The 12332-nt window shown below is 36.2% G+C and overlaps 1 protein-coding gene across 1 annotated transcript in view; it reads left to right on the forward strand.

Moving 5' to 3' along the window:
* LOC308695909 (uncharacterized protein) overlaps positions 1-9339 on the forward strand; it is a 29498-nt gene extending 20159 nt beyond the window's left edge. The window contains exons 8-11 of the mRNA XM_081374177.1: positions 3410-3676; positions 3777-4106; positions 4318-4551; positions 6722-9339. Coding sequence (XP_081230303.1) covers positions 3410-3676; positions 3777-4106; positions 4318-4551; positions 6722-6834 — 944 coding nt within the window. The 3' untranslated portion in view covers positions 6835-9339. The remainder of the gene's footprint in view (positions 1-3409; positions 3677-3776; positions 4107-4317; positions 4552-6721) is intronic.
* The last annotated feature ends 2993 nt before the right edge of the window (positions 9340-12332 follow it).

Below are 12332 nucleotides of genomic sequence, written 5' to 3' on the forward strand. Positions count from 1 at the left end.
AATGCACTAAATACTCAGCTCAAAGACTGGCTTTAAGGAATGGACTGGAACTTGAAGGAATTAAACAAAAGGACATTACAACTGTTTTCTCAAATAATTCTGGAAAGATGGTACTTTAAATTAATCTCATCTTTTTTACGACAAACTGGACTGAATTCAAGGACTGAATTAAGTAAATGAAATTAAGATACAGTAGTAGGTGGTGGCGATAATGTTCCAGATGGTTGCACGTTGCCAATTATAAAAGAAGAAGAAGAAGAAGAAGAAGACACGTGTCTAGCGTCCCTACTAAATTCTACGCCCCCGGGTTGTGATGTGATCTGGGGTTTATTTCCTGCAGTAGACTATTGCATGAGGAACCACTGGACAGTCGCTAATCTGAGTCTGTCTATGATTTGATTACAGTCTCGGGCGACGTATTTATTTATTCTCCAGCCTTTTAACAGCGCCTTTAATCCGGTCGACGTTTTCCTTGAACACTTAATATGCTGCAATATTTCCTCGGACTTGTTCATCTCTTTGCAGTTTTGTATGTGAATATCACAGGTTTGTATTGACTCCCTTTTTTATTCTACCGATACATGAAGAGACAATTTTCGTTTTGAATTTCGAATTTACTTGTTTCCGAACGTCGTTGTCGACCTATATTTTCTCTGTGTTCAAATTGTCGACATGTTTGAATTTGAAAGCTAAATAACTGTACACTCGCTAGTACCATGTGTGAGCGTTTGTAATGTGATATATGACAGTGCTTGAGTACACAGTATTTTTAGTGCTGGCAAATTTGTATTTGAAATTAGGACCTTGTGCGCCAGAGAAACAGGTGCGCAGCATTGACAGTAAATAAACAAGCGCGCAGCCATCTTTAGAATATTGTCTTTGAACTTCCGTTTTTGCGGTCGCTCTGTACATTTCTTTGTCATCGCTGTAGAGAAGTATATTAGCTGGTGAAGTAGATTTACTTATTGTAGAGTTAACGAAAGTTATCAGGAGCATTTGTAATGTTTAAAGCAGATGTCTTAGCAAATGTTAAGGACGAGCTGTTCATTCACAAAAACCGAAAGAAGACAACGAGCACAACGCTGAAAAGGGGCGTGGCTACATAAGGTCTTCAACATCTGCAAAGTTAAGTTCAAAGCAAAGGGAGATATTTTCTTTTACATAAACCACATTTTAAGGACTACAACAGGTTAGTAACATCACAAACCCAATATAATCCCCACCCCCTCGGAACACTATTTATAGATTATCATGACAGAATATGCTAATCAATGACTAGAAGATAGTTAACGCTACATCAGCTACATAAATTCATCAACTAATCATTCAGAAATGTCCTGACTCCTGTTGCCTTCTACATGTTGTCACTTCTTCTTGAGTCTCTCCATCTTTGTCTGGTTTGAACATAAAGGGCTAAAAGTTTTTGAAATGTTCAGTGCGTGTCAGAGCTGCTAACACACAAGCAAGCTCTTTAAGCTCCGCCCTCTATGCTGGGAGCAGCAGCTCATTTGCATTTATAGGGACACACAAAAAAAAAAAATCAAAAAGTGACAATTTTAACATGATATAAATATATATATGGGGGTATTTTTAGCTTAAACTTCACATACACTCTCTGGGGACATCAGAGACTTATTTTACATCTTGGGAAATGGGCATTATACCACCCCTGTCACAGTCATGAACCATGTACGGTGGCCGAGAGAGAGCTTTACGCGCTACAAAGAGCAAAGCGCTGCAATCTGCAACTGAAGAAATAGAAATAGAAAAAATACCAGTAAATTAAGAAAACCAACATCATCTTCAGTTTGACAACACGTGCTGCAAATACTCACAATGCTACCAAATACAGAAATGCGGTGCAAATAGCATTTATTTTGACCTGGTTTTACCCATTAATAAAGTAAGCATTACGGAATTTATTTTCATGAACCTTGAATGTTATTTAGTTACAGTTGTGAAAATTAGCCAGTTTACATAACGTTTCACAATTGATTGTGTATTTTGATTATTTGGGCTAATAATATCCAAAAGGCTAGCAGCGTGTTTCTGTATTTGGTTGCGTTGTGAGTATTTACAGCACACGTGTTGTCAAACTGATGAAGATGTTTTCGTAATTTGCTGGTGTTTTTTTCTATTTGCATGGGTTTTCTTCCGTTGCAGCGCATTGAGCTCTCTCGGCCACAGTAGGCTCATGACAATGCAATCGGTTTATTAAATATAATATGAAGCGATAAATAATTAGACATAGCCTACTTGTCCTTGTTCAGATACTGTAACTGATAATGATGATGTCCTTATGACTTTTTTTTTCATATTAATAATGATGAGTTGGGAGGGTACGGTTGACACCTTAACCTTGGGAAACAACTTTCAAATAAAATTGTCTTTTAAAATAAAATAAAATGTTTATTGAGGCTGAGTACAGGTCAAAAAAGATTCTTAGTTTAAGAAGTTTCTTAGTTTAAACGCACAATATGTAAGATTAAAATACCCCAAAACCACTAGCACAGTTTTATATATTTTGTTGACATGTGTACATACATTATCCCAAATGTTTCCAACAATGTTTACATCCAGAGAAATCTGCAATTTTAACCAGTGTAATCATATTGGACACCAGCAAGTGTCCAATACCAGCCACTGTGCGAACGCACAGTAACATTATAACATAACTTTTAACACACTCAGTTTATTTTTATTAGGATTGTTTTGACCAAGTAAAACAGTACTGCGTTACCCCACAATCTTAATTTGTCAAATAAAGTTTATTGTAAAATAAACAAACTACAAAACGTGTTTACGGGTGTCATCAAGCCACACCTTTGTTATTGTTTTTAATAATGACCTCTAGTTGGGAAACTTCTGTACTGTGCCTTTAATGCCAAGATGATAATAATTGATTTGCTTCTTTGTTTGTAAACAGTCATAAACAGTTATTGACGGATTGTCTTCTACAATAGCTTCGTCTTGCATAGTTGGTCAATAAACACAATAAAATACCAGATCCTGGCCAATAATCCAGACCAGTCATTTTATCAACCAGTCAACATGTGATAGTTGCTTATCAATGTTCAGTCTGTTAAATAAATAGTACCTACCATTATGTATGCAATTATATGTGTTTAACAGGTGTTTACATATGTTAATGAGGAACAGGCTTTTGTGTAATGACCCTGCTGTGCATGTCAGTGATGTTCATTAGTTTGATGCCAGTATGATGAGAATTGATGAGCCTATTTGTTTAAAACAGTCATTATTAGACTTATGGTCTTCTACAAGACCAGATCCTGATCAAGAATCTAGACCAGTCCTTTTTCTTAACGTGATATTTGCTGTCATTGTTAGTCTATCAAGTAAATAATACCTGTTTATGCCATTATTCTAAATTCTTCAATGTGTTTAACAGGTTCACATGCTGATGATGAATGTCCTGTTCAGCTCAACCCACAGAGAGCTGTTGTGAAGTACGGCGGTTCTGTCTCAGTCGACTGCAGCACTTCTGTCCCGCATAGAGGGATGGGATGGGAAGCCAGTGAGGGAGCAGTGCCCCAAACCACAGACAGTCTGACCACATGGAGAGTGTCAGAACTGAGAGAATGGGGCATAGAGCCAAACTGCTACATAAACTATAATAAGACACAGTGTCCAGTGACTCTCCCAGTGACTATTTACAGTGAGTTTCTCTGTTATTGATATTGTTATATTTTCCTTCTCAGAAATATCTACTGTACATTGATGACTGCAGATATCAGTGTGTAAATCTTCCTCCACAGAGACTCCAGACAGTGTGTCCATCAGCACTGTGAATCACAACGGACCAATGATGGAGGGAAACCAGTATGAGCTCCAGTGTGACGTTCTCAATGTGGCTCCAGTTCAGAATCTCACTGTCAACTGGTACAACGGACAGACTCTGGTGGATCAAACCAACTTCACTGACACCATCAAGACTCCAGTCAGTAAAACATCTAAACTCCTGATCCGTCCAGACAGAGCTGATGATGGAGCTCAGTACTGGTGTGAAGCAAAGCTGGAACTGGGAGAAGAAGGACCTCGACCTCCTCCAACAACCCCATCAAAAATACTCAATGTTGAAGTTTACTGTAGGTTTATTTATTGCTATGCTTGCAAATTTGATTCAGTTTAATTCAGTTAATATTTTCTGATGGGCCTTCTAGTGTGAAGGATTTTTCATATTATGAAGTGAATTAACATAGATAAAAATATTTACTGATCAGTATTTTACTGATCTATTAATAAGAGCTGCTCATCATGGTGGTGTTGTGCTGAAATATGTTCCTCTTTCCTCCTCAGATAAACCAAAACACTCCAGTTCAACAGTGACCATCAATATAAATGATAAGCTCACACTAAACTGTACAGTGAAGGCAAACCCGGCTCCTACGTACTCATGGCACTCAGAACATCTGAAAGAGACGATCATCTCCCCAGTGCTCCGGTCCTCCACGATCAGCTCAGGAACCTACACGTGCAACGCCACAAACTCTCAGGGAAGTGACAGCAAAGTGTTCATCCTCACATCTACAGGTCAGTTCTGAATAAACACTAATGAATAGTTAAAACACTAATTTAAAATTACCGTTACTGATTTCCTACCCGGATGTTAGCATCACTCTGGTTCCTTCAATAAAAACTTAACTGGATTTTTCCATTGGCTTTAGAGAAAGCATGCTCTGTGACCAACAAAATATGATTCTTACATGCTTTGTTCATCATTAAAATCTTCACAAATGAACACAATTTTTATGAATTTTGAAGCCTCAATACAATCACCAGAAGTAAAAAGCTAAACATAGGTTATAAATAAACTACACCAGGGTCACATGACTTCAACGTCACCATCACCCAGCTTTCAACAAATCTTTCGGTCTTTATAAAAAAAAAAACATTTTCCCATGACTGTTTGAGTTATAATAGTTTGCAATAGTTTGTGACACAGGTAGGCTGTACAAGCAGACTATAGTGAGTAGATGAGTTTAAGTTGTTTGGTGTAATTGTCTAATGTCCCAGTGACAATGTCTGTAGTCCCGTTTTAGCCCATTGTTGGCAACTGCTTTTTTCAAGAAAAGCAAAAGCTTAAAAAAATGACATGGGGGTATAACTGATGTATTTTGTTATTGAAATTATATTGAGCTTAATTATTGAAATTACCTGATAAACACAGACCTTATTTCAGACATTTAACCAACAACCCATTTCAAAAACCCATTAACTTTGGGACGATGAAACCAGAAGTGTTAAAATTCTTACTGGTGTCTGCGTTCAGCCTATAAAAATACGCCATACACTCCAAAAAATAAAGGTTCTTTAAATGTTCTTAAATGTTTGCATGAAGAATCTTTAACATCCATGGGGCCTTTCCATTCCACAAAGGACCGACTTTGAGTTTCTCAGTCCAGTCTGAGTTTCACAAACAAAAACCACAGACATGCTGAATGAAAATGTAAATCTACTCTCTGTCAGTAGGTTTATTGAGCAGCAGAAGTAGAGTTGTTTCCCCGGTAACTTCTGCTGCTAGTAGACTGTTGCTTAATTTGCTTAATACCTGACAGTATTTTACCATGAGTTTTTCAAATCCTGGAAAACAAATACGTTTTAATGACGATTAAAATATTAAACTGTAATATGTCAGAAATTGCATTGTGGTTTATCTTCAAACTGGTAACCGTTTCATCCCTATTCCTCAAACTTGAGTGAATGTGGTGACTCCTCGTAAATCTTTAGCATAGTGGCGGTCGCGACCCCCAGGTTGGGAAACATCTGATTATAAGTGTGAACTAGTGAAAACTCCTTTTCTGTGAACCTACTCAGGACTTGATACACAGTGAACTGAACAGTAACAATGACGGTTTAACATAATCAATTCGAGCCCGAGTCCTCATCCTTTGGAAGTGCAGCAAAGTGGATTTGGTTTGCTTTGGCAGAACAGAAAACAGCGTCTTCTCAACATGTTGAAAACACAAACCAAACTCTTCCAGACTACAGTGTTTGAGGGCGGGTCAAAGTAGATGTTTGCAGGCAGCCAATGAAGACCATAGGCTGGATTTATGCGAATGTGTTACAAACACAGGTTTGAGCAGGAAGTGAGACTGGAATTACTGACGACTCGTTTTGGCAGTTCAAAATCGATTCTTTCATTTGCAATAACACAATTTGTCATGCACTTTGATATTTGCAGACCTTTTAAATTCACAAACAGCTACAGTATATTAAGCACTACGTGAAATGTAATATATGAAAAAGCATAATAAGGAGGGGGGCACTTTAAGAGTGTAGCACTGTATATACTGTAACAATGAGATCTTCTGATACAGAGGAGCCTAGGTTTGTGTGTATGTTACAATTCTGCTAGTGTAATTTATATAAGCATTTTAATTAGAAGGAGCAACTAGAAAACAAAAGTAACTAACTAACTATGAGGAAGGAAACAAGAATGCGTTTGTGACATTTTCGTCAGTTTTTGCATTCTTGAATAAGCTTTGCATTTGCATTTAATCATTCATCAGGCTATTTTATCTAACACAAAATGAGGAATAGGGCAACAATAATGTCTTGTAGTCTCCCGTACACTGGTGTCGTGTTCCAGTGCCGAGCCGCTCCAGGACGGCTGCTGGTAGTTTGTGTGTCACGAATCTGTTGCTGAAACTGTTGAAGGATTCATCTGTTTCTAAAATCATTCATGTCATTTCTCCCACAGGTGGAATACCAGTCTGGGCTACTATTTTAATCGTCATGGCTGTGGCTGTGGCAGTGGCTGTGGCAGTGGGGTTAATCGTCAAACACAGGACCTCCTCAAATGCTGTCATCTGATTGACTTGCAAGATATGACCTCAAAACGGTACCTTCTCCTCAGGGAGATTGTGAAAACTTTGATTATGGATTATACTTTCTATAATATCTATACTTAAGATAGATATTTATTTATTTGTCCTCTAAGAGGAAATCATTTTCCACTGTAAGAATTGAGAAATTAGGAGATGCCGGACAGTCTGTTTGAAGAGCGACCAGACCCTGAGAGGACAAAAGGACCTCTCTGGAAATTACCATTTGAACTCACCATTTGAGAGGTAAAGTCTCACCTCAGAATACATCTCTCCCCCTCTCTCATGCTGAGACCACATGTAAATCACCCAGAAATCCATATGGTTTAATGTTAACAATTATCATCCAGTTTTATACATGTTTGGTATCATTTAAAATGTCACAGTGCGACTGGTACAAATGTCTCATTTCTAAATAAGTCAAACAAAAGGTAATAAGGTTTTTAACAGTTTAAAGATAACTGACATACAAAGAAAGGTGATCTCCTGACAAATGGTCACACACCCCCAAAAGGTGCAACCTCTGAATGCAAATTTCTTTTGTTAGTACATGTTTCCATGTGAAAGTGGTTTGTCTATATAATGAAAGGCAGCCGGTGATTCGGGGCCCTTTCTGTACTTCAGATTAGCCCGTGAGGCTGAGAGCGGCCAAAACTGTTGTTTTATTTGATTATTCTAACTGACTTTGGCATTATTTGCATTAAAGAGTTAAAAAGAATAGTCAAACATTCGCTCACATTTAATGATGCAAAGATATCATTAAAGGTCCCGTATTATGCCCCTTTTCACAAGATGTAAAATAAGTCTCTGATGTCCCCAGAGTGTGTATGTGAAGTTTCAGCTCAAAATACCCAAAAGATCATTTTTTACAGCATGTTTAAATTGACATTTTTTGGGGCTCAGAAAAACGCGCTGTTTTAGTGTGTGCCCTTTAAATGCAAATAAGCTGCTGCTGCACGACACAGGGGGCGGAGCTTCACAAGCTCGAGCACAGTCTCTCAGGACAATTTCATCTCACGGAATGATGATAATATCAGAAACTCTCAGTAACGGCGTTCAGTTTGAGTCGGACAATAATGCCTACAGAGTCAGAGTGCTGTATAGAGATGAAACAGGTATAGTTTAGTAGTTTAATTACGGTTATTATAACGTTTTTTGTCATCTGCTTGTATGTATCCATTATTTATTAATAGCCTACAAGTCTGCTGTCTGAATGTTGATCAAACTGATGAGTTTAATAAAGTTTATTGTACATCACACAAAAGATGAAGCGTCAGTTTTACTTCAGAAAATCACCGTAAGAGCTGAGTAAACACAGCAAGTTATAAGAAGTGTGCAAGTACATAAACGAATTTCGGTAGAGTTGAGGGAGCATTCCTGTGGGCGGAGGTTAGTCAAAAAACGGTTCTAGAGACATCATTAAAGCAGGAAGTAGAGGGATGTAGTCCAAACGAGCCGTTCGATGTAGTCAACTTCTGTTAAATAAAATATCTCGCTTGGCATTGAACTTTGAGCTTTATAATTTTACAGATATTATTTATGCTCTAACAGCAACATTACACACTAACTTAAGTTTGAAACATGGTATCACGAAGAACGGGACCTTTAAAACATTTTCATTTATGGAGTCAGATGAAATAACGAGAGAATACATATTCAAATGTATTGCATTTAATAAAAAAATACTTTGCCTCGAGAAAAGGACAGTAACACGTACAGACCTTTCGCGCTGGTCGGACGCCGGTTTTGGGCCGATTGAGCGCGAGCTTACACCACAGTGGTGCATACATTACAAAGACACATTCAAACATGTTCAAAATTATACAATAATAAGCATACCAAATCAAAACAATGACAAAGGCATAGCTAATCCTCTAATGTGCATTGAAAGGATTGTTTGCTTAAAACTGTACACCCGTATTGGCTGTATAGGGACTTCAGTTTAAACGGCCACTGCTGTGATTGGCTGACGGCTTTGCATATGAAATAGATAATATTACATGCGGAACTCTCTCTAAACAAGCATGTTTTTACTATTACAGCTCTCGTGCTTAATTAATGTTAAAATGTGTTAACTTAACGTGAAAAGAGTTGTTTATAGCATTATATTTAGATCTATAGCATTATATTTAGATTGTGGCATGAAAGGTTGCAGTGATGAGCATGTAGCCGATCACAGAAATGTTGAGCGCATGAATGCAGTGATCTCATCATTGCAACTTGATTTCTGCACACTAAAGAATGCTTTCATCATAAATAACAGTGCAAACATGATGTAAATAAGAGGTTTGTTGATTATAACGGGAGTGTATAACCCAGTGTATTAATGTTGAAGGAACTTGTAAATGCTGCAATTTATTGATTACCTGATGACAATGAATCATATTGAAGTCAGAACTAAAGTCAATAAAGAGAAGAAAATTGACAAATTAGATTAATAGTAAACTTTATTTTATATAGTGCCTTTAAAGCAGCTTCTCCAGGCACTTTATACAATAAAAATACAACGAAAATAAAAATACACAAATAGAAATACAAAGAGTACAAAAAAAAAAGAACAGACTGGAATACAAAATAATTAAAACTAACTAGCTAACCTCTTTTTTTTTTACACACATTGCAATTTGTTGAGTGTGGTTTTAGGGACCCCCAGAAAGAAGTGCAATGCAGTAGTCAATTCGGGGAAAAACAAAACCAAAGTATTGATAAGCCTTTCAGTCACAGGAAAAGATAGCATAGGGCGAAGTCTACCCTATAGTGAACAAAATAGGATACTTAAGCACACATTCCCCCTGGTTTCACAGAAAAGGCTTAAACTACTACCAGACTAAAATTCATGTTTAAACTGTTTTAACAGAAAGCAACTTGCACTGGCATATCTTAATATATGTCAGTGCCATTGTTTTGTCTCAAGATGAACACCAGTATGTTTTTTTTTTTTCGAAGGCATGTTTATAAAAGCTACTTAAATATCCTAATTGAAGTAAGGCCTAATTCTTGCTTAATCTAAGCCCTCTCTGTGAAACCGGGCCTTTATTCAATAAACTTAAGGCTTGGTTTCACAAACAGGGTTTAGATTAAGCCAGGGTTAGGCCTTAGTTTAATTAGGGCATTTAATTAGCTTTTATAAACATACCCTATAAAAAAAAAAACATTACTGGTGTGCATTTTGAGACAAAACAATGGCACGGACATATATTAAGATATTCCAGTGCAAGGGTCTTTCAACAGCTCAAAATTGCACTTTAGTGTGGGACTAGACTTAAGCCTTGTCTGTGAAACCGGACGTAAATGTGTTGGTAGTGCACTATAAATTGGTATACTTCAAGTCTACTAAACTAAAGTTGTGTTAAGTATACTTTGTTGTGCTAAAGTGGAACTATTCCAAGCATACTTAAGTACAACTTAAATATCTAACCTAATTTTTGCAATATACAGAATACAATGTGAAATTCAAATGTATTTTGGTGATATTGAAATTGCACTTTATAAAACTTTTGGACTTAAATTTATTGTTATACATTTACATGATAAGTTATACTTATAATAAACTGAGGCCATACTACTCTTTTACTAATAGTGACATTAAAACACATTTTAGGCCTATAACAATTGATTGAAATAACACTTTGAGTAGGATAGAGCTGCACTATATATAGGAATAGTATGCTGAATACATACTTCAAATTACTTGTAATGACTAAGTACCTGTAACTCAGGCTTCTATTGTATTTTAGGTATCACTGAAATGTGCTGAAGGTGAAATTGCATTAAAATGTCATTAAAATGCACTTTATTCACTCTAGTAATGCTTGGACCTTGAGAGCATTGGAAATGTATTAATATTTATGTTGTGCTTATCACCTTACAGTGGTCAACACACCAGAATTTATTGTTTTATAGGCTACTGACAATTCATAGAAATTCCCTAATATACCAACAATTCACTTAATTTGTGAATGTAGGATCTGGATTCGAACTCGATTCCCTCCCGTATAAGGAACTGTCTTTACCATCAAGATTGTACTTCTTTTCTGGTCTTCCCATAATGGGAAACGTGTTCCTGGTGTGTAAATATCTTTCATAATTTATTGATAGCTGATTACACCTGATATTTAAAATGTGCTTAAATGACGGTATGACTGTAAAAACTGTATGAATTTGTAATTTGATGTTAATAAAATTGTGTAACGACACTAAATACCTTGTCATTTTTCTTATGTAGAAAATGCATCTTGATTTAAGAATCTTTGGATATTTTGACCGGAAACAACAAGACAAAAATACTGAGTAAGAAAAGGCATTTTTTAGCAGTGCAGATACATTCATTCATTTCGCATATTTTCATCATGTAGAGTAGACAACGTCAAAGTGACAAATGACAAAAATGGCCATTCACTGCCATTATAAAGCTTGGAAGAGCCAGGACATTTTTTAGTATAACTCCGATTGTATTCGTCTGAAGGAAGAATGTCATATACACATATGATGGCTTGAGGGTGAGTAAATCATGGGGTAATTTTCATTTTTGGGTGAACTATCCCTTTAAGTTTGTGTATTTTAGTCCATGTGTGTAAACTGAGATCACCAATATGCTAGTGAACTCAATCACTCTGAAATCTATCTTGACGAAGTTCGTTTTTGTCGGACTAGCAAATAGCGTTCATTCCTGTTGCATTATTATATCCCATTACTTTCAGTTAAATTGGCATATTCTCTGCATAATTTTTTTTTTTTTTTTTTTGAGATTGCAATCACAAGGAGGTTTTTAGGTAATGAAATTACTTAGAGCTGCTAACAACTAGAAAAGCTGATATTCACTCAGAACAGAAACTTCCACAACTTTTTAAGATGGCATTAATTTAACTGTAAATCACACACTTACTACGGTTTTCCTTGACTTTGGGATCTCTGTGAATTAATTTGTTAGATAATGTATATAATAGCTATTTTCTTGTATACTGACCAACTTTAAGTATATTGTACAGAATTTAAGGCAACATTTAGTGTTATGAAATTAAAAACAAAACACAAAGGTATAAAATGTGAGCTCAAAATCAAATGTAATTATGGTCAATATATGGAAGTTGAATCTGGTTGATTTTTTTGCTGAATTAAAGTTACCTCTGGGTCTGTGTAATCATTTACCATGGTATAAAAGGATACAAAGGTCATACATGAAGTGACACCAATTACACTATCAGGAAAACAGACGTAAACTATTTTACTATGCTAACATAAACTCCACCACAACGTGTTTTGCAATATATACAATATTTATTTAAAAACACACACACAATAAAAGGATATGATAACCATCACAGTCCACAAATATTGTGGAGGCAGTGTGAACACAGTTACAGGGAGAAGATCTGTCAAAAGAAATAGGAGGAATATAATCTCATTTTATATATAAATAAGGGTTCATGATAAAACAGTCAAATGTGCTGAGTAGAACCAGAGAATTTAACATTCTGGGTATGAAAC

This window comes from Scardinius erythrophthalmus (assembly GCF_964197995.2).
Source record: "Scardinius erythrophthalmus genome assembly, chromosome: 1".
NCBI classification, from domain to species: Eukaryota; Metazoa; Chordata; class Actinopteri; order Cypriniformes; family Leuciscidae; genus Scardinius; species Scardinius erythrophthalmus.